This window comes from Neofelis nebulosa, chromosome 15, assembly GCF_028018385.1.
Source record: "Neofelis nebulosa isolate mNeoNeb1 chromosome 15, mNeoNeb1.pri, whole genome shotgun sequence".
NCBI classification, from domain to species: domain Eukaryota; kingdom Metazoa; phylum Chordata; class Mammalia; order Carnivora; family Felidae; genus Neofelis; species Neofelis nebulosa.
The window spans coordinates 31355827-31379330 of record NC_080796.1 but is presented as its reverse complement, the minus strand read 5'-3'; the positions used below and the strand labels follow the sequence as shown (position 1 = coordinate 31379330).

At 46.9% G+C, this 23504-nt stretch overlaps 1 protein-coding gene across 3 annotated transcripts in view; it reads right to left on the bottom strand.

The window, feature by feature from the left end:
• NMNAT2 (nicotinamide nucleotide adenylyltransferase 2) overlaps positions 1-23504 on the bottom strand; it is a 164821-nt gene that overhangs the window by 4530 nt on the left and 136787 nt on the right. For all 3 annotated transcript variants that reach the window (XM_058702139.1, XM_058702138.1, XM_058702140.1), the window contains 5 exons: positions 22092-22172; positions 20862-20906; positions 16716-16792; positions 2175-2276; positions 1970-2037 (listed from right to left, as the gene is read on the bottom strand). In XM_058702139.1, coding sequence (XP_058558122.1) covers positions 1970-2037; positions 2175-2276; positions 16716-16792; positions 20862-20906; positions 22092-22172 — 373 coding nt within the window. The remainder of the gene's footprint in view (positions 1-1969; positions 2038-2174; positions 2277-16715; positions 16793-20861; positions 20907-22091; positions 22173-23504) is intronic.

Genomic DNA, 23504 nt, shown 5'->3' with positions numbered 1-23504 from the left:
TTCCTAACTGAGGGGCCTGAAGCAAGTTAATTAAGCCTGTCCTTCAGTTTTCTCCCCTGTAAAATGAGGGTAATGTTTGGGCCTATCTCCTTCAGTTATCAAAAGGTTTTGAAAAAAATAAAAGGATTGAATGCATCGTTATGCAAAGCCTTTAGAATAGTCCAAACACACAGTAGGTATTTCAGTGTGTTAGCTATTCTTATTTCACTCCTTTGTGTTTCTCTGCATTCATGAAAATGAATCTCCTGATTGACCACTCCTTTCCTTCCTACTGGAGCCCTGACAGAGAAGAAGATGACCTCTTCTGAGCCCCTTCTCACAAGCCCTGGAGGCTGTGGAGGAAGGCAGTACCAGGTACGAAAGCGTTCTGGTGATACACTTTGGTTTCTTCACAGCTGTGCTCCAGACTTGGTCTGGCTGCTTCCATTCTCTACTCATATGATGGTCTTGGGAATCTCAGGCCCCAAGGAGCTATTTGGAAAAAATGCACATACTCCTCCAGATATCGAGATTCTAAAAGGCATCTGAGCCCTGCCCTGTGAGACCTCTTCAGAGGCTGGCTCGTTGCCTTTTCAATGCATATACTGTCCTGATCTTGCAAGCAAGCTAGGTCCCTGAGTGGCTCCCTGAACAGTTCACAGGGAACTTCTTGAAAAAGTGGTCTGTATCTGTGGTTTCCAAATGCTAACCCCAACTTGATCAGAATCACCCAGGAAGCAAATTCCTAGGCCCATCCACCATAAATTCCGATTCAGTGGAATTGAATGGGACACAGGAATTTGTGTGCTAGTGTAAGTTTGAGGGGTAATTTTATTGTGCAGCCATGTTTGGAGCCAAATCCTTCTCCTCTCCCCTCATTGGCCATTGCCATTGGGTTTCAGCTCTCACCTCTCAATTTGATGCTACTCTTTAAGTATTTACACATGAGCACATACTGTCTCTTTCCCTGGTTCCCTTGAAGGGAGGTATAGCCGTGTGACTGAGGCTGAGCCAGTGGGATGCAGGGGAAAGTGATCTGCACAACTCTGAGTCACCTTTTTAAAGACCAAGTTCCTGCCCTTTCCAGCAGTCATGGCAGCAGCTGTGGACCCACAGATAGGGGCTTCACATCGAAGAGGTCAGAGGTCAGTTTCTTTTGACTTCAGTGAGAGGGAAATAAACATTTTCTTAAACTGTGACTATTTTGGCTCTTTTTGTTATCGCACTTAGCCTATACTCTTATTAATACAGTACTTCATAACTACCTCACACTAAAGAGTCTCAAATTAAAAACATCCCCTTCTTCCCACAAACCAGCTAAAACTAGTCAAGGACCTGCTCCCCTTTAAAAGTAAATGACTGGAGGGGCGCCTGGGTGGCTCAGTCGGTTGGGCGTCCGACTTCAGCTCAGGTCACGATCTCGCGGTCCATGAGTTTGAGCCCCGCGTCGGGCTCTGGGCTGACAGCTCAGAGCCTGGAGCCTGTTTCGGATTCTGTGTCTCCCTCTCTCTCTGCCCCTCCCCTGTTCATGCTCTGTCTCTCTCTGTCTCAAAAATAAATTTAAAAAAACGTTAAAAAAGTAAATGACTGGAGGGAGGGGCACCTGGGTGGCTCAGTCCATTAAGCATCCGACTTCAGCTCAGGTCATGATCTCAAGGTTCATGAGTTTGAGCCCTGGTTCCCTCTCTTTGCTGACAGCTCAGAGCCTGGAGCCTGCTTCGGATTTTGTGTCTCCCTCTCTCTCTCTCTCTCTCTCTGCCCTTCTCCATCTTGCACTCTGTCTCTCTCTGTGTCTCTCAAAAACGAATAAATGTTAAAAAAAATTTTTTTAAGTAAATGACTGGGGACAAATACATGAAGTCCCCAAAGAAGGCTGAATACCAGGCAGCAGGGTGTCAGCAAATGTAAGGGTCAGCTTGAACTGAGGAAAGTTGTATAAAACTTGTGAGCCCATTTGACCAAGTTCCCTCTGGCTGTTTGCCAAGCGTACCTGCTCTTGGTTGAGCTGACAACAGACATAGGATGGTTGATGTCATCCTTCACCACCATGATGTTGTTCTGGGGATAGAGCAGAGAAAGCAGGTTGCCAGTCCCTCACACTACACTCCGTGGGTGCCCTCATTCCTCCAGACCCCAGGCCTCTCAGAGAAGGAACACGCCACAGAGCTACAGCAGCCAGGAGATGAAGGACTCACTTTGTATTTGCGGAGTATTGAGGAGTGATTCATGATCCGATCTGTGTCAGCTGCGTCCCGGGGCACCACCACAATCCCAAAGTCCCCCACAATCACCTCCATCTGAAAAAACAGAGAAAGCATCCTTTGATGAGACCATGACTCCAGCGCCTACTAAGGAACTCCTTAGCAGGTGGAATGATCTTTCATGTGGAACCGCAAGCTTTAGTCTTCAGCTTGCCTTCTCAACTCTACGAGTCAGCTGCTTCAAGTAACAACCTGTAACAGTGTTCGTGGGACGAGTGGGAACTTCACCTGGCACACAGAAGATGCTAAATAAATACCTCTAGACTGAATGAATAAATGTACTCCTGCATGTCTGGGCAAGACCTCTCCAATTCCTGAGGCTCCTGCTGAGTTCATTATACTGAAGAGTAATAGGAAGGACACATAGTCCGTACGTGGTAGACACCCTCACAGGCCACAGGTCCCGCTGCCCAGCAAGTGCACCCCAGCTCCCAGCCAGACTACTCAGAAGGATGGAATGCTCCCTCGCTCACCCATGTCAAAGCTGCTGGGGGCTTAAGGGTGGTGAAGAGCACGGAAGGGCTTGGAATGCCTGTGTGCCCACAGGCAGTGATAGGAAGATTATTATGGGGTCACTTCTGAGATCAGCCTCTGATAAATGCTTGCTGCCATAATGAGAAATGAAACCTTTTCATTAAAAAAAAAATGTTTTTTTCTGGTTACAGACACAGTATAAGCTTGGGAAATTCAGGGTGTAAAAATCAGCCACAATCACACAATCCAGATAACTACTCTTAACATAGTGTATTTCTGTCCAGTGTTTCCTTCTTTACAAATAAGTGTATATATCTACAACTGGATTAAATTGAAAAAATTAATCATTTTCCTATACTTTTCATTTAGCATTATATTGTGAGCATTTTTCACATTGTTAAAAATTATTTGAAAACAGTAAGTTTTAACAGTCTGTATACTTCATTATCTGTACTATGCTATACATGACATTAAACCAATCTGGTATTATAAAATGTGTACAGTTATGTCTGATTTTTTATAAGTATACATAACACTTTGTTGAAGATCTTTATATATAAATCTTTCTACCCTTCTTAATTGTCTTAGGATAAGAAGTAAAATAATTAGATTAAAGCATAAAAACTGATATATATGAACATATTTATGATGCATGATATAGATGAACATATCTCACAAACATATTTCAAGCTCTTGAGACATATTACCAAGTTGCTTTCTGGAAACTCATGCAAATTTTTATTTTCAAAAAGCCTGAAAGTTACGGCATTCAATAGACTTGGGTCTAGCCCAGGCATATTACTGTTTAGATCTTGCCAGTTAAGGATCCCAGATGGGGAAAGAAGGGAGGGGGAGACAGGTTGCTTTTAAGCAGTGCAGCTCATTGAGTAAGACCTGCTCTGGTGGCAAGGGACCCAGGTCTTCCTCCTATTAAGTGCCACAAAAACAGACATAATGGAGCACTGTGGCCACTTCTCTATCAGACAATTTCTGTATAAGCAGAATTCCATTTCTAAGTCTAATTTATTGATTATGGTTGAGTATGCACGTGCACGCCCGTGCATGTGCACACGTGTCCTTGGGTATTTCCATCCACCTTTACCCTACTTCTCCATTGCTTACACCTGGAGCTATAGTCACGGCTGGAACTCTGATGTTGCTGAGACAAAAAGCTGGTGGAAAGTACCCTGGGAGGGAGGCTGTGGAGACAACTTGGAAGCTACCTATACAGCATCAGAGCCCCCATTGGGTCGGGCCAATTGGAAGATAACACAGCCTTACACAGCATGCTGCATCTCCTGGTAGTGTTCAGATTGGGCAAACTGGCACCACGCGTTTGTCCTATAAACCAGAACATTAGGGAGAGGCCGGGCAAGGAGTTGGAGGTAGACCCAACTACTCGGTAGGTAACCCAAGGCACTGGCTCTCAAATGTGGCTGCAAATTTGAATCACCTGAAGAGCTTTTAACATTGTTGAAGCCCAGCTCACACCCAAGATCAGTTAAGTCAGGATCTCTGGGAATGGGACCCAGGCATCAACAGGTTTTTTTTTAACTTCTCAGGTGATTCCAATATGCAACCAGCCTGAGGACTGGTGGTCTAAGTTCCGCTTAAAACTCCAGGGAGGGGCGCCTGGGTGGCTCAGTCGGTTAAGTGTCCGACTTCGGCTCAGGTCACGATCTCGCGGTCCGTGGGTTCGAGCCCCGCGTCGGGCTCTGGGCTGATGGCTCAGAGCCTGGAGCCTGCTTCCGATTCTGTGTCTCCCTCTCTCTCTGCCCCTCCCCCGTTCATGCTCTGTCTCTCTCTGTCTCAAAAATAAATAAACGTTAAAAAAAATTAAAAAAACAAAAAACTCCGGGGAAGTGGTAGTGTAGAGAGAGAGAAAAAAGAAGGGAGAAGAGGAGAGGAGAGGACAGGAGGGGAAAGAGAGAGGGGAAGGGAGGTGGGGGAGGGGAAGAGGGGACTCCATCCAAGTTGGTGTACATGGACCTTCCTCAACTGCCTGGCTATGTAGTTGCTTCAAGATACCTGGTGTACATGGTGTAATACCTTCAATTTGATTCTGAGAACTTGGTAGGTGTTCCATATATGATGCATGAAATAATGGGGCTGTTTTAAGTGAGCATTCTCATTAAAAGCATGAAAACTTTCGTTTGGAGTGGTTCAGAGTGGAGTCGGGCCTCACGGGGGATCACCCTATGGGTGACATTAGTGCAGCTGCTGCTTCCCACTCAGGAACTAATGATCTGAGCACTCAATCAGTAACAGTGCCAGGTGGCTCAGTGGGTGGCAAGCAGATGGAGACCTTGCTGCTTGAGATATATTCTTTTTCCAGAAACAGGTGGCAGGCCTGCCCCCTGGGGATCCCAGACGGGGCAAGGGAGACAGGGTCACAGGACAAGACACAGCTTAACCACATCCAAGCCGCATATCTGCAGAGATTTGGGTCAGAGACTGCAGAGCTTTTCTGCAACTTTGGCCAGACCCTAGGGCACTGGGTCTAGAGCGTGTTTGTGTGGGTGTGTATTTGGGGGTGGGAGAGGTGTCACACGCTAGAGTTGGTGAAGTGTACCCTCAGTCCCATAGGTATCCATCTTGTGCAGGGACTTAGCTGTCCTTCCCATGCCACCCCCAATCCCTGCCTCCTGTCTTCACCTGGCCTCTCTCTCTCCAGGAGACCAGGAGACAAGGAGACCACCCTCTGCCAGTTGCCTCCTACCTCAGCAGCTGCAATTTTGGGTCTCCCTGTGCTGGTTCTTTCTCATATCACGTACCTTGACCCATTGGAGTCCTCCCAGGCCTCAATCCTTGGACCTTTCTCTCTCTCTTTTTTCCTATCTATACTTACACTCTTAATGATTTCACTCAGTTTCACAGCTTTAAAGACTGAAGGCTCCCAAATTAATACCTCCAGCACAGACTTCTCTCCTGACCTTCAAACTCATATATCCAACAGCCCTTTCAATATGCCTATTTAGATGGGGCATCTCAAATCTAAAATATCCACAGGCCCCTGAACCCTCTGACATCAATGTCAATCTTCATACCCCCCCAAAATGCATTTCCTATATTTTTTTCATTTCAGGAAATAGAAACTCTCTTCTCACAATTGCTCAAGCCAAAGCCTTGGCATTTTCCTTGATGGCTGTCTTTCTCTCACATCCCACATTCCATCTAAAATGTAATCAAATCAGGGGCACCTGGGTGGCTCAGTCAGTTGAGCGTCCGACTTTGGCTCAGGTCATGATCTCGTGGTCCATGAGTTCAAGCCCTGCATTGGGCTCTGTGCTGACAGCTCAGAGCCTGGAGCCTCCTATTCTGTGTCTCCCTTTCTCTCTGCCCCCTCCTTGCTCATGCTCTGTCTCTCTCTGTCTCTCAAAAATAAATAAATGTTAAAAAACCTTTTTTTTAAAAAGGTAACCAAATCAATTCCATCTTCAAAACAAATCCAAGAATCTTCTTATTTTTCACCATTTCCATCAAGTATATCCTGGTCCAAGCCTCCTTTGGTAGGTTAAATAATGGCCCCCAAAGATAACCAGGTCCTAATCTCTGGAAGCTGAGAATTTTATCTTATAAAGCAACATATATGCAAATGTGATTAAGCTAAGGATCTTGAAATTATCGTACATAACCTAGGTGAGCTGTCTAATGGCAATAACAAGTGTCCTTACAAGAGGGAGGCAGAGGGAAATTTAACACAGAAGAGAGATGATGCAAAGAGAGAGAAGATTTGAAGATTTTCCACTGTTGGTCTTGAGGATGGAAAGAAGGGGTCATGAGCCAAGGAAGACAACCAATGCAGCTCAAGAAGCTGGAGAAGGCAAGGACAGATTCTCCCCTGGAGCTTCTGGAGGGAATGTGACCTTACCAACAACTTGGGTTTGGCTCAGTGAAACCTATTCGAACCTCTGGCTTCCAGAAGGGTAAGAACATCAACGTGTGTGGTTTTAAGCCACCAACCTGCAGCAACAGAAAACTAATTCATCCCCATAGCCTCTCACCTGGATTGCTCAGGTCTCCTTGTTTTTCTCTTCCCTTTTTCAGTCTATTCCCAACAGCCAGACTAAAAATATTAAAATAGATCATGCTGCTCCTTGACTCAAAACTCTTCACTTAAATATCACCTTCTCAATGAGGCCACACCATTTCAAGACCACGCTATGTACACAGACCCACATGCAACCCACACCTTCACAGTCCCTACGCCTTCCTAGGTTTCACACCCCTCCTTAGCCTTTGTGTCCATCTAACATCATACACACACACACACACACACACACACACAGATACACACACACAGTTGTTGTTGTTTAACCTTATTTTTGTCTCTTTCTCTCCTATAAAGGTAGCCTCCGTGAGGGCAGGGAATTTTGTGTGTTTTAGTCATCACTGTCCCAAGGGAAAAGAACCTGGCACCTCAAACATGCTTAATAAATGCTGTTGAATAAGTAGATTCCTGCAGAGTCTTGTCTGGCAGCCATCTCTGAGGCATTAACCGATAAGGTCTCCCTGTCTCGGGATCCGGCAAGGAGCCCATGTTACTTAATGGGAGTTCTGGAGCCCCAAAGAAGTTATGTGAAAGATAGACTCTCACATCCTATGATAAGTAAGGGTGAGCTTACTTTTGCAGACTCCTAGACTTGATCTGATTGGTCAGTAGAATCACCTGGGGGAGCTTTAAAACTCACAACAAAAGCAGATCCCCCAGCTCTTACCCCAGGGATTTTGATATAACATGTCTAGGATGGGCTGTAGCCCCTCTCTTCACAAAGCTCCCTAATCCTTCTGATGTGCACCAACCTTTGGGAAATTGTTGCTGTAAATCACATGAGCAGTTGCCTAAACTGCTAGTTCTCTGGCCTGGTTTGGGAGGAGACCAAAATGAAATATTCGTGAGACAAGCACCTCTGAGGATTCCAGCAAAAATGAGGAGGTCACCCTGTGCCCTAGGGAGTGGGGGTGGTTGGGGCTGACATCTGACCCCAGGAAACAAGTTTGCTCAGGCTCTCCCTGCCCAAGAAGCCTGCAGGAGTGTGCTCAGGCCCCTGGAATGGAGCTGTTATTCCAGCAGGATGTGACCAATGTCTCCTGTGTGTTCATGAAGAATTCTCTGCAGGTCTTGCCTTGGGGGTGGGGATGTGGGTGAGTAGCCAGGGTGGCAGAGCTGTCTTGGTTGGCAAGTCCCTTTCCCGATGGTGACCAATGTGATCCCATACTGCCACAGCACAGTTAGCAGGATCAGGGTACAATCTCCCCCTACCCCCGGCATGGAGTGGCCCTCTCAGTGTAGCTCTGGTCTGTCATGTCTGAGGTGGGGGTCTGTGACATTCATCCTGTTTCAACTTCCTGCTCTTGGACACAGCTTTTTGATTATATCTTTTCATCCTCTGGTCAAAGGTTCCCCAGGAGAAGCAGGGGTGGGGATGGAGAGAGGAAGTGGGAGGAGGCAGACTCTGCTTCCCCAAATGTGGGGAATCTGAAGGAAGGATATGAGACATGTTGAGGCAGGAAGCAACTTGGCCTTGGGAAAGAGAACACTCATGAGGACCCAGGCGGCAGATCTCCTAGAAGGGATGTGAACTTCTCCAGGAGACTGAATTTCACGATCTGTACTGTTGGATTTGGGGAATGCTTTGAGTTGGGGGTGCCCTGTGTTCTTAGCCAAGTACTTTCCTGGGCACCAAGGACAGAGTGTTGAACAAGACAGATATGGCTTCATCTCCTGGATCAATCACTATCTAGCAGGAGGCATTAAACAAAGGATTAATTATTTCAACCGTATCCCTTGCTATGAAGGACAAGGGCAGGTTACTATTGAGTGGCTAATATCTTCTAGTGGTTAATGTCTAATGGGTAACTGGTAAAAGTTTGGGCCGTATCTCATGGTGAACTTAAACTATCTTATGGGCTAACCTCCTCCAATCAACCTGTATTCAGGTGCCCTTTCATTCTTTCATTCAACAAACTGTGTATATGGTGAATGGGGCACTATCCTGGTGTTGCCAAATAAGACAGGCACGTATAGTGTACTCACACACCTTACCTTCCAGTAGAGAGAGACCATAAACAAAAATGTAAATAATAAAACATGAGGTGGAATTAAGTACAATATTGAATGTAAAACAAAAATGATCTTCAAGCTGAAACCAAAATGACAAGAAGGGGCCAGACTTAGAGACACCTGGGGCAGGAGCACTCCCAGTTAGCACACAGCCTGCAGCCCTGAGCTGGGAGAAACTATTCAAAAATAAAACAAACAGGTACGACTGAGGCACAGAGAAGTAGGAAAAGCAGACAAGGACCAGAGATCAAAGATGGGATTTCATTCCAATTGCAAACAGAGGCCATTGGAGTGTTTTAAACAGAAGGCTTAACTTCCATTGAAAATAGGATCCAATGTACATTGATTTACCCAGGCAAGCCTACCTGGTTAGATCCTCTATAGTATCATTCTGAAATCAGGGTTCAGAATCCTGAGCATCTCCCCCAAACAGTGCTCTCTTCTGTAGGTACAGCACATAGGTGACTTGGGCCCACTTGTGTTTCTTCTTCAGATGAGGATGTTCAGGGATGAACATGGGACACTCATGGATTTGAACCCACTCTGGTCTGCTTTAAAGGCTCTTTCTGCCACATTAAACCTCTTCTAGATCCATTTTCTAAGACTCGCATTTTAGCAACTTGAAACTTTTTTGGTTTGAAAATATATTCTCTTATTTTTCCTCCAAGTTTATCATGGGCCATTCTCAATTCATTACTCTACAATGCCCTCTGGAGTATAGAATTTTGTATACTTCCAACTGGGTTGCAAAAGATGCAAGGAAAGATGTCCAGCAGAAGCCACATGGTGGGTTAGGAGCTTCTGCAATATGCCCCACCCATTTCAGTAAAGAATCCTCCACCCTTTGGGAATGCAAGTTGGTGCAGCCACTCTGGAAAACAGGATGGAGGTTCCTCAAAAATCTAAAAATAGAACTACCCTACAATCCAGCAATTGCACTACTAGGCATTTATCCAAGGAATACAGGTGTGCTGTTTCGAAGGGACACATGCACCCCCATGTTTATAGCAGCACTATCAACAATAGCCAAAGTATGGAAAGAGCCCAAATGTCCACTGATGGATAAATGGATAAAGAAGATGTGGTGTGTATATATATACAATGGAGTATTACTCGGCAATCAAAAAGAATGAAATCTTGCCATTTGAAACTACGTGGATGGAACCGGAAGGTATTATGCTAAGTGAAATTAGTCAGAGAAAGACAAAAATCATATGACTTCACTCAGATGAGGACTTTAAGAGACAAAACAGATGAACATAAGGGAAGAGAAACAAAAATAATATAAAAACAAGGAGGGGGACAAAACAGAAGAGACTCATAAATATGGAGAACAAAGTGAGGGTTACTGGAGGGGTGGTGGGAGGGGCGATGGGCTAAATGGGTAAGGGACAGTAAGGAATCTACTCCTGAAATCATTGTTGCAGTACATGCTAACTAATTTGTATGTAAATTAAAATAAATAAATAAATAAATAAATAAATAAATAAATAAATAAATAAGTAAGTAAATAAATAAGAATCCTCCACCCTTGTTCTGGCCTCTCTTCCTCTCTGGAGGGAAATCAGGGCAGAGGTTAGTATGCTCTGAGTTGAGAAAGTGGGAAGGCATTTCCACAATGGTTCTCTTAAGGGCAAATGAATGATCCTTCAGAGGGGTTTCCCAGAGGAAATTATCCCCATCCCCATTTCCAATTTGACTGGGGGTGTGGGAAGGCAAGAGATTCCAGACTCGAGTCAAAAGCTTGAACTCCAAACCAACATTATCTTTCACATGAGAACCAGAATCACCCATGGTAGGAGCTAAGCCTCCTACCCCTAGCCTGTAAATTCGGCATTGGTTTTTATCAGTGTGGGGGCCTAATTCCCCGGGGTGGAAGTGTCCATCGGGCTTCCTGGCTGGAGCTGGACGGTCTGATAAAAACCATCTGAGCCTGAAAGACCAAATGTTTGTCTTTGCTCTATTAGTCCTGGAGCCCTGGGATTTCTTCTGGAGTGGCTAGTGCCCCAGGCTCTTCCTCTGTTTATTTTCCTTGGTTGTATTCCCATAGCTGGTGGATGTAGGAAGCAGTTGGCCCATGACTCGTTGGCTGGAAAAATGTAGGGTATAGCCAATCAGAGGCTAGAATGCTGGGTTTCAAGAAGTACAAAAAGAAAGAAAAAGAAAAAACAATTTCCTATCAACCTACTTCTTTTTTTTTTTTTTTTAAACATTTATTTATTTTTGAGACAGAGAGAGACAGAGCATGAACGGGGGAGGCTCAGAGAGAGAGGGAGACACAGAATCTGAAACAGGCTCCAGGCTCTGAGCTGTCAGCACAGAGCCTGACGCGGGGCTCGAACTCACAGACCGCAAGATCATGACCTGAGCTGAAGTCGGCCGCTTAACCGACTGAGCCACTCAGGCGCCCCCAACCTACTTCTGGTGCCTACTGTTCCACCTTTAGATTTTCATTCCTTCAGGTCAATTAGTAACTGTTGCTCATTAAAAAAAAATTTTTTTAATGTTTTTATTTATTTTTGAGACAGAAAGAGCATGAGCAGGGGAGGGGCAGAGAGAGAGGGAGACACAGAATCTGAAGCAGGCACCAGGCTCCGAGCTGTCAGCACAGAGCCCGACACAGGGCTCGAACTCATGAACTGTGAGATCATGACCTGAGCCGAAGTCGAACGCTTAACAGACTGAACCACCCAGGCGCCCCAAATGTTGCTCATTTAAAATGCAAATAACATTCAAAAGCAACTAATACATTTAATCATTGAACTTAATGATTTTGCCTATTTGCTGAAAAGTCAAAAAGCTTTCTCAAATAAAGACCAAGATAAACCTTCTATTTCAACCAGCCAGAACCATCTCCCCAGAAGCTCTTGTTCCCACCATTAGATCTTTTACAGCCTACTCTCAAACCGAAAAGCCCTTTCTCTTTCCACCCACATAACACAATCCTGCCCCTCATTCAAAGCCCAGCCCAGGTGCTCCCCTCTTACAGCCTGCCATGAATTATATATATATATATATAAATTCTTCTCATTGTCTGTCTTTTATGGATTAGGGATCTGATGACTTGTGTGAAGTTGGGCTCTGCTGTTTAACAGCTATGTGGTCTTCGACAAGTCACAATCCATGTGAGCCCTGGCATTCACACCTGTACATGTGAATGGAGATTCCCCTTCACAGGAGTGTGTTAGGGGTTGATTGCACTAATCCATGAAAAACAGTCGAAGTGTTTATGTGTAGCTCCCTCACTAGAAAGTAAAGTGCACACGGTGGGGAACTTTGTCTATTTTGTTTTCTCTGCTCATTCAGCCCGAGAACAATGTCTGGCACTTGGTAGGTACCCAGTGAATATTTTAAAACCAATAGATGAATAACAACCAACATTTATTGAGTGCTTACGAGGTTCAGGAACTCTTCTAAACTTTTTACAATTTTATTTTATGTAATATAAAAAACTGATATAATGAAAAAGGTATTTTTAGACTGCAAGTGCCTTAAGGACAAATAGCATGCTTATATTAGTACTGGGCACTCAGTAAGTATTCACTGCAAGATTGATTGAAGGAAAGAATGCTTAAATTGGAATTAATTTGCCAGACTGCCTTCCATCATAATATGATGGACAAAGAAGCTGACAGCATAAGAGCCCTAGACAATGGGTTTTATTTGGGGGAAGGGAGTGAGTATAATTTCCTGGTCAGAAATTTCCTGGTCACCGTCTATCCTTTGGCCTTGACTTCCCACAGATCCTGGTCCATGCTTGGATACCTGCTTTGGTGCTGGTGCCTGGGTGTGGCACAGCAAAGATCAGGTCCCCTAAGGGGAGACGAGCTCTGTAATAAAAACTCAGGGATGGGATGGGCTCAGGGGCTATGGGGCTATGGAACATGAGTGCTGATCCCCAAGGCTGGCCCAGGAGCCTGGATCTTGAATTCTCTCAGGAACCAAGAATGAAAAAGCCAACTGCCAGGCTGCACAAGCAGTTCTTTTGTATTCCATGGAGAGAAACTTGATGAATATGTATGGAATCTTCTCCCCCTGGAATGTAAGGGGAAGGGTGTGTCATTGGTCAGAGGTCAGAATTCACTGTGGGCTAATGGATCTTTGTGCCTAATAGGAAATGCCCAAGGGATGTGTTAGGAGGTGGGGTTGTTCCTTTAGCTGTGTGATTAGATTTCTGGGTGGAGAGCACTGGTTCCGGAATCCCGATTGAAAGAACTAGATGGATTCAGCGGAGAAGAGAATAGAAATTGTGACCCAGCTGGAGGACACCTTGGTAGTCCTGCTGCAGGACAGATCAAATCAGCCTCTTCCCAGCCTGGCTGGGGGCAAAGCTGCTCCACAGACCCCTTTGAGCTTTCTTTACTGCAGGGTGGAGAGTCTCCTTTCTCCCCAGACCTGTCTGAACTAGTGGCTTCTCTCCTGCCTTCAGAATCCTGAGGCGTCTGAAGGATAGGGGAGGCTTGGGTGTGGAGCCGGGGCCTATAACCTTCCCAAGGAGCTTGGCTCTCCTCCCCACCTTCTGTTCCCAGTCATGGGCAGATTCAAGGGTTTGGGCTCATGATCACTAAACGGAGGTCTGTGGTCAACAAGTATCACTTGGGATACCAGACAATGAAGAACAATGTGTTCTGATAAGGCTTGAATGAATGAAGGAATGAATGAAGGAATGAAATCTGGGATAGAAGCAGGTCTCACAAACCTCATACCTGGTATTCTCATGGTTAGGAACTGAAAACCCTAAAATAGAGTCCTTCCAGGCGAACTCCAGATGACAGAACTTTCTAGTAGAGTAAGCGGGACTCACCCTGTACCCTGTCTTGAAAGTAAGACCTTCCTTTTCTAGACCCTGAGATCCAACCATCCTCAAACAAGGCCAGTGGAGTAATCCACTGAGCTATTAACTAGTTGTGTCCTCCCTACATCCCCCTCTGCCCAGCACAACCCTACTTCTAGCAGAGGACCAGACCCTTTACTGGACCTGGTTCTCTAATTTGCAGAGCAGAAAACAACGTTTTGCAGTCAGTGGCTTTAAACTCACTGAAGAGATTTTGCCAGGTATCCCGAGGAAGAGAGAAAATAGGAAAGATACCTGTAGAATAGAAAGAAGAGGTTCTGCTGTTCCCTGCCCACCATACCCGCACTTCTAGAAAGAAGCTAGAGGTCTGTGGGAGCTACTCCCTCCTCCCTGCCTCCTCCTAGGGGCAAAACCTCAGAAGAAAATGGGGCCTGGTTATCATTGGCAGGTGAGACCCAGCGCTGGACTTCCAGACTCAGCCATGAGCCCTGCAGAATGCTACCACCTTCAAGTGACCACAAAGGTCCAGACAGGGACGATGTCTGCGGGGAACCTGATGAACTAATGTTCGTGTTCAGGGTCCACTGAAGCCTTTCAGGTTCTACTAATCATTAACATAATAACTGAGACTAACTTCCCATCAACACTGTGGGATAGATTTGGACTTGAATTTTAATTTGATTTAAATAAATCAAAGGTGATATTTCTAGCACACCTCTTTTGTGGGTTGAGATTCACACTTGTTATGTAAGAAAACAGCTCCTTGATTTTTTTTTTTTTTTTGGCCTCTACCTCAGGTGCCATAATTCTAAGGACCCCACAGATTGGCTGTGGATTAAATTAGGGGACAGAGGACTTGCCTGAGTGGGGATGGGGAGGTAGAGCCCTAGGTTCCAGAAAGTCTTCTGGAGTGAGCTTTGAGCACCCAAATCCCTGTTTTCTGTGCCGTGGACTGGAATTCTTACCACCTGGACAGTATAGATATGGGCTCCTGCTGAGCCCCTTGTTGTGCCCTCTGGGAGTAGCCAGGCTGAGAGTTCTGGGTCTTCAGAGTAACCAACCAAGGGGGAGCACAGCTGAATAATGAGGGTCTTGCTCCACCTTCCCTGTCACATTCCCAGTAAATCAACAGCTGTTGGTTTCTCCAATTTTTTTCTTAACCACCATGTCATTTCAGCACCAGGGCCCAGTGGGAAGAGGAGAGCCCTGGGGCTCCTTCTCTCGGTCTTCAAACGTCGGATCTGACAACCGCAAGAGCAGCCATTTTGGAGAGAAGTCAGAGGACCAGAAATCAGCGATCTAACTGGGAGGAGCAGAGAGGGACTGGCTGTGCCTCCAGGGTCCCAAATTTCAAGGTCCCAAGTTTCAGGCTCCACAAAGCCTGGGTCTGCCCCAGAGAGGGGGCCCTAGAGGTTCTCTGCTCATGTAAGTGGCCCTGCAGGCTGCCCCCAGTTGCCAAGTGCACCCTCCAGGACTGCCCAGGCCTCCCCAAGGGATGCACTCCCCTGCAGCTGCCTGGATGTGCCTAGATTCTTGAAAGAGCTCTGCTGAGATCTTGTACATAACTTGGGCCACATGACTGTCTACTTTCACAGCACCTTGTGAAGTAGAGAGGAAAGTAAAAGTTCATTAAGCCACTTAATCCAGAACTGAATGAAGGTTTAGAATTTCACCTCCGAGAAATGGTCCAGGGGTGGAGATGAAAGGCCCACACAGTGTAATTCACCTCCGGGAAACTCTCCCTGCCCTCCCGTTCCTCCCACAGCACTTCACCTGGAATATCTATGTGTATATCTATGAGGCTATTTAGGTGAATTCACTTATGAATGTTCGTTGCATGTAGCTGTGTTTCAGGCACTAGGCTAGGCACTTGAGGTACACACTGTCATTTAATTTTCCCCAAATGCTGTGAGGTAGGCATTATTATTACACCATTTTAGAAATGGGAAAAACTGGGGCTCAAAATGGATTTTGTCATGAGTTGTGTTGGAATAGAACTGGAATCTTGAGTCTGGTCTTGAATGTTCCCTCTCTCTTTCTCCAGAGATATATATATCTGTATATATATCCTGAAAAAAAAATTTCATAGGTATATGTCTTGCCACCTGACACTTGTGGGTAGGGACTGTACTGCATATTTTTTGAAATGTTAGAATGTGATAGATAGCATTCTATAGATTTACAGATTTAAAAAACACAACCGAGTTGTAACTAAACTTGCTGTGATAATATTTTGCAATATACACATATCTCAAATCATTGCATTATACATCTTAAACTAATACCATGTTACATATCAATTCTATCTCAATAAAACTGGAAAACACTGATGCTCGGAGAGTTGAGTGCTTGGCATGGGGTCACGCAACAAGTTAATAAAGAAAGCACTGGGTCTGGAATTACTGCCTTGAGAATCCAGCTTGCACAGGGCTCTGGAATTGAGAGGTAGCAATAGATCAGGTTATCCGATGAATGAATTAATGGAAGAGCAAGAATGAATGTATGTATGAAGGGTGAGTAACTTATGAATTAGCTGGTTTATGGCCATCACCATCAGATCTGGCAACAAAAGATGCTGATTCAGCTTCTAAGTGGTACAAGTTTAACTTCCTGTTTCCCTCTACCCCTGGTCAATTTCCAGGAGGATCCTACTGACCTTTTGCCATTCACGCCTCCCCTTCTGCTCCCTTTTTTCTTGTTGAGGGAATGCTAGCGTGGTATTTACTACCCCTTCAAAAGGAATCAAAGGAAAACAAAACAGACGATAACCTCAAAGGGGTAAAGGCTTTTTTTATCCCTTCCTCCCCCACCTACTGCCTCAGCCACACACCTACGCTGCAAGCACTACGTGGAGAAGGTATTCGATGATTGCTTTCTTCCCAGGGGCTTTATAGGAGCAAGCACCGGGAAGAGTGACTGTAACAATACAGTCAGAGATAAAGCTTGGGGTAGGTGAGAATTTTCTCCCATAGTGATGTGAATGGATGGTCCTGCTGGGAGCTCAGAGGAGATAGGACAGTCAGGTTTGGGGGTGGGGGAGAAGCGGTAGGGAGGAGGGGAGACCGGAGGCTGAAACCCAGTGCACCCTCCCCACCTTTCCCATGGCAGCTGTGTGTGGTGCTGCCGTAGCAATGCTACTCACATCTGCCTCATTCCAGAGCCCCGGGATGCAGAAGGACTCCAGCAGGTCACTGCCACACAGCAGCAAGATCCTCAGCTCTGAGGAGGGGGAACAAAGTTTGCAAAGGGTAAGTGGAGACTCTCAGCCTTTCCCCTGAGAAATACAGAAGCCACCAATTCCTGGGGCTCCAACACCTGCCTCTTCCAGGCAGAAACCTTGGCCTGCCACTCCCCCAGGGCTCATTTACAGACCACTCTTGTCCCCTGTGGGAGGAACTACCCATTCAAGGAGGGTCTTGGTTTGCCTGGTACTGAAGGGTTTCTGGAGACACAGGTCTTTTTGTGCTAAACCAGGACGACTGGTCATCCTAACAGAGACGGAACCAGCTATATGCCTTATCTAAGGTCGAAGGGCCCTTTGGACTCCATATCGAACTCAAGTGTCAACATTGAGTCTGGCTTCTCTGCTGCTGTGCATTATGCAGGGTTTGTCTTTCATCACAAATGCCGACATGATGGGGGGTCTGAGGGAACACTGAGTGTACCCATGCAGTGGCTGAATTACAGATGTCCTCTCTTTACAGGGCCACCGTCCTCAGTAAAGGGCTTGAGTGCCCTGCCCTGCCCCGGCCCAGGTGCACTTCCTGCTTCTCTGTTGTTCGCCTCCCCTGCTAAAGCCCACTCTGAATTATCCCAGCAAGGCTCATCCACACAGGCAGCAAACTGACTGACTTACTGACACTGAGCAATGGGGAGCAAAGTATCCTGAGATTCTCAGAACCACTGAGGGAGGGAGAGACCTCTGCCAGGGAGTGCCTCGGTGTGGAATGTTTAGTTCCTAGGCATCCTGGGCCCTCCAACAAGAGACCACGGCTGTGGGCACCTTGTCCGAAACAGTGAGACAGCCCTGCTCGGAGCCTTCCACAGACCACTGCCTCCCTGGACCTTGACGCTGAGAGATGGCTGGTAGGTCTGCCTGCCTTAGACCCCACAGTCTGCTCGGGGACCTGACAAGGACTTTCAGAAGGTGAACTTGTCCCTACTGCAGGAGTCTCCAGATGGTACAAAAAAGGAAGGCTGCTGAGCTGATGACAATGCCTGTATCTCATTGACCCACCATGCAGCTCGTCCTCAGGAAGCCCTCGGGAGCACTGGGGTCTTAAGTCCTAAATATTCCTGCAGCCTCTCCTCTTCTCTTCTCCAAGTCAACCTGTAGCCCAATCATCTGCTTATGTGCAGGGACCTTAATTTATCTTATGTCCCCAGGGCCTGCCAGAATGACTTGCACATGGTAGGTGCTCAGGATGTACTGAGTAAGTGAACAATAGACAGGCTGACCACAGAGGCCATGCAGGCAAGCTGCTAGGAGCCTCTGGGCAGACTGATGGCTGTGCTGACAATTATGGCCTTTGTTTTTGCAGCATGGGTGTCCTAGGGAAAGTGTTGTCCCAGCCGCTGGTGTCTCCTTCCTTCCATGTTATGCCATGGGATTTCTGACCCAACTCCCTATCTGTGGAGATGAACCAGCCTTCGTATGGCTGAGAGGAGCAAGACTAGGCTCATTCCTGGGATCCTATTGTTCCCCATCTCCCACCTGGAACCACCAAGTTCCAGGTCAGTCCTCTGTTAGAAGAGAAAGAAGCTGAGACTCTATAACTCTGATTGCCTAAAATTTCAGTTAGGTGGCATTATCTAGAGGAAGTGCTGGCCCTTGGCTTTCTTCATGTCTGTGGTTCTCAGTGGGGGGCAGTTTTTTCTCCTGAACTTGGCAATGCCTGGAGACATTTTTGGATGTCAAGACCGGGGAGAGGGCTGTGCTACTGGGATCTGGTGCTCAGAGGGCAGGAATGCCATCAAACACCCTACAATGCACATGGCAGCCCCCACCACACAGAATTGTTTGTTTCCAAATGTCAATGGTCCTCAGTTGAGAAGGCCTGCTCTACAGCCACGAAAATGAATCTCTTTTCTATTCCAAAGCCAGGAACTCACTTTTCCACCCGAGTATAATGTTTGTTTGTTTGTTTGTTTGTTTGTTTGTTTGTTTGTTTGTTTGTTTTAAGCCAATGTGCAGACAGTTAAAAAGTGGGGCCTCCACCTGTTCTTGCAGGGCCGGAACAGACGCATTTGTCACAGACCAGAGGCCCTAGCAGAGCTTGGGATCCCACGTATGGCCACTGGGGGGCAGCAGCGATTTCTCCTGGTTTATTGCGTGAGATGAATGTAAGCGTTTCCAGCCCACAAAGCCTTTGGTCTGGGGCACCCCCAGGAGCAGAACATGGAAATGGAGCCCTATATGCTACCTGAGCTAAGAGAAAGTGGCTTTTTGTTTCTTGTGAGGTGCAAGGGGATTTCAAAAAGGGGCTCGTGAGCCACAGGGCCTCCTGGTTACAGCAGTCTGGAGGTAAGGCAGCCTCCTTCCCCTTCCACCTCCTCTCCTCTCCACCTTCCTTCAGCCCCCCAGCTCATCCTCATCCAGGGATCCAGAGCCAGGAGGCAGAATCAGCACTGTCCCGCCACCCTCCCTTCCCAGGAATCCTGGCTATGTGAAGCCCAGGCCCTGGGGCCCTTTCCAGCTCCCTGCACGCTGAGGCAATGGCCGCCTGTATCACACCAGGCCGTGAATCTATCCTGACAGCTGTGGCCACCCAGCTTTTCTTTCTTGGAAAGAAGAGTAAGATGGGGTGAGGCTAGCCCTGCCCCCGACAAGGCTACAGTGAGGTAAGGAACTTGAGGGTGCTGGCAACACCAACACACTGTGCAAACACCCATCAGTGTGGCCTCTGCCGCAGGGGGAGCTCCCAAGAGGTGTGGCCTAACACACTGGCCCTGGGTGCTGGGAAAGCGAACAAGGTCACGACTGGAGCTTGCCGCCATCAGTTCTTTCTGGAACAAGGAACTAGAGAAACATACATTGAACACAGTTGAAAGTCTAAAGACTGCTCTGAGCTTGGCCGCTCAGGAAGACTTCCCCGGGAAGGTAGTTCCCTGCCAGGTGTGGAAATGCAGGAAGTAGGAGGGCAAGACTTTGCTCTCATCCTTGCTGGAGGGGGTGTTTGGGATTTGTGTGACCTTAAGACAGTGAAGTGCCAGTAAATAAAGGACATTAAAATGCAGAAAATAATTCAGAAGTGAGGAGGTTTGAGTAGCCACCATCTTTGTTGTTAATACAGTTTATTTAATCATTACCTAATATAATCTTTAGTATTGGCTGCATTTAACGAGTTTGCCAAAGTCCTGAAACTCTTAGAAATGGTTCTAACAAAACAGTAGGAGTTAACTCAGGTACGCCACTGCTCTGCAGATCAGAGGACGTGACCCCGAGGAGCCCCTAGAAATGATGTCACATCTGCTGGGCCTCCGGGAAGAGAACCTGATGCTCTAGGCACAGTCTTAGGCTCCCAGGGCCATGGCAGGAACACCTGACCTCCAGCCCTAGACACAGGAATACCAGGAAGGGATGGCCTGGAGTATCTTCGCAGCTGGAATTTAAGATCGAGTGTGTCTGCTGGACACCAGGCTGCCCATCATGCTAGAGCCCCAAGCATTCCAGTTGTCACGGGCCCCTCCCTGTCACCTGGTACTGTGACAAAACCAGCTCCATCCTGGCATCTGTCTGTTCTTTCCTCAGCTTCACACACTTGGGTCTCTCACCCACTCTGGAACCTTGGAAAGAATTCAGTTTTCTGGTTTGCTCCCCAGGGTTACACAGGACTTGGCTCATTCCCACCAATGGGTCAGCTCCTTCCCATCCAACAGCTCAGTGTAGCCACTGTCCACCTGCCTGGCTCTCCGCTCCTTCTCCTCCTTGTCCTCCAAGCTCACAAAATAAGGAAGAAGATAAGGAAGGGCAGGGGAGCTCTTCTGTCTCATGCAATGTCATGGGCAAAAGAATGATCTCTCTGGCTGGCACTGAAGAGTAAGGTCCACATGTTTTGGATGAGGGAGAGGAGGCTCTGAAGGGAAAATCACCAGCCCATTCAGTCCTCCCTCCTGGGAACTGGCCAGATAGGAGATAACGAAGAGAATGATCAAGCTTGGAACAATCATTCGGAGAGTAGACCCGATTGCAAACAGAACCCCAGGGATTCAAGCCTCTCTCCTCCCCACTCTGCCCCTAATTGAGGCAGGAAGCTCCAAGTGTTTCCGCTTTGCCAGCCACACTTACCAATCTCCTCGTACCGCATCACCGTGCCCAGATTGGCATTCTCGTCTAGGGAGGAAAGAGGGAACAGAGAAGCATTAGGGAACTGACTTAATGCTACCCAACACACGGTCCGCCTGGGGGCCTACTCAGGAGTATGTGGGATGGGATGGAGTAGGTGGGAGTAGGGGGTCATCGCCTCCCTGCACAGGGGTGGCAGGGGAGGGGGCATCTGTGAATGGAGAGATGTCCAGGCTAATATGGAGAGGGAGCATCTCCTCATGGTCCAGGGCAGGAGTTCACATCTCTGGGACTTTAAGAATTAGACAGCTTCTCTGGGAAGCCAATGACGAACACACACACACTCATGCTGAGAGCCTTCTGTTTCTTTCTGTATTTTAGGGAGGTAGTCCACAAAAGCAATGTCCTCTAAGCCTAGGGAGACCGCTTTTAGACTCACAAGGAGGTGACCCTCTCTCCTTAGTGGTTACCTGGTTCAAAGAACAAGCAAAACTGAGCATGTTGAGATTTGTCACATGACAGATACAGCAAACACCCGTGGAAGACAAGAAAGACAGACACTTTGACCTGTGCTCTTAAGTGTGCAATGCCTGCATGGGGGTTCACTGGGTGTGCACTGAACAACAGAGGTGCCATCTTGGTCCCCTGTCTCCTTTCCTCCTCTTCCATCTCTCTTAGTTCCTTTTCAAGATGCCAGAAAATGGACATCTCAGAAATGGCAGAAATCAGCCCCAAAGAGTCAAAGGAATGAGGTATGGACCTTCAGCTCTCTGCAGAGTTGAACTGGGGGACCCTGAAAGAGCCCCACAGACTTCAGATATTCTCATCCCTGCTGAGCCCTTGAGGGAACAGCCAGAAGCAGAAAATTAAGGAAAGAGTGTGTGTGTTCGTAGCCTATCAGCAGGAACACTGACACTGCCAGAGCTGGGAGGACCTGAGGGAGGACTCTGGGCCCCTGAAAACTCTTTGGCATGTAGCCTCATTCTGTGTGGGAGATGGGAAATGAACACATCACCGCTGAGGTCTCCCGGCAGCCCGAGGGCAGGTGGGTCACGCCCTTGGGGTTCCCCTAACTGCTTGGCACTGCAGGCCTGGGGACATTCCTGTTTACCACTGTTTTCTCTCCATCACTGCTTTATAAATGGTCACCCCATGGCAGGGGGATGTTTGCTGAATGAATGAAGGGAGGGGACCAAGAAGAGACGGGACCAGGAAAGGTCTTTGCTCCCTTACCCACAAAGGTGAAGCGCTCCACTGGTGGGCGGACACAGCAGATCCGGCTTAGACTTTCTCCCACCTTCCCCAAGATCTTGGCTATAGGAGAGAGCAAGACAGACAGGGACAGAGGGAGAGAACCACTCACAACTTATGCCCAGCATTTGGGCCACTTAAACACCGGGGTTGCACTGGAGGGGGCAGGGGTTAAGCAGTGGGAGGCAGGAGGGTAGAGACAAAGAACAGAAATATGACAGCAAACATTCCTTCTCATTCGCAGTCCAAGGCACAGGCATTTTGAACCACAGACTGGAATCTCTTTTCTGCTCATGTTTATTATTTCATGTTGAAAGTTGGAAAATATAGAAGAGGAAAATATAAGAAGAGGAAGATAAAAAACACCCATAACCCCACCCCTGGAAATAGCACCACTGACATGTTGGTATAGTATTTCCTTTCCTCCATTAAAAAAAAAATATATATATATATATATTCTGCAGCTATGTTTGCATAAATTGGATCGTAGTCTGCATTTAAAAGGCGTAGAGGCTATTGGCTTTTTTCATTTTTTAATATGAGCCTTGGCCTTCATGCCTTCCCATGAAGATAGACTTTGTAATAATCAGACATCCCACTTTGGCTGAGGGGTATCTGGTTTTGGATGATCTCTCTGGGCTGTAGTCCAAAAAAATTTTCTGAGCCCCCACATGAGAGCTAAGTAATTCTGGCTCTTTGTGGACTACCCTGTTTATAACAGACTAATAACATAACAGCTTATGGCTTCTAGGCTTGAAAAGTAATACCAGGATCTGTCTCTTACAATTGGTCTGGTAAAATATATATATATTTGTATATATTAGAAAAAACAGGGACCGGGGCGCCTGGGTGGCTCAGTCGGTTAAGCAACTGACTTCAGCTCAGGTCATGATCTCACGGTTCGTGAGTTCAAGCTCCACGTCGGGCTCTGTGCTGACAGCTCAGAGCCTGGAGCCTGCTTCGGATTCTGTGTCTCCCTCTCTCTCTCCTGCTCATGCTCTGTCTCTCTCTGTCTCAGAAATAAATAAAGACATTAAAAAAAAAATTTTTTTTTTTAAAAGAAAAAACAGGGACCTTGGAATCAGATAGTACTGAATATGAATTCTGGCTCTTTTACTTTTTGGGCTGTGTGATCTTCAGCAAACCCCTTACCCTCTCTGAATCTCAGTTTTCTCTTGATAAATGGGAACATAATATCTATAATCGCAGAATTACTGCACTAAATGAGAATCTGTGGAAAGCACTGAACATCGTACAGGCCTACAGTAACAGGTGTTGAGTAAATGTTGAAGCCCTTTCTGTCGCTGAAAAGGTGGTTAAGAGTGTGGGATGCTGAATGCAGATGCCTAGGTTTGACTCCTAGTCCCACTACCTCCTCACTGTGTGACCTTGGGC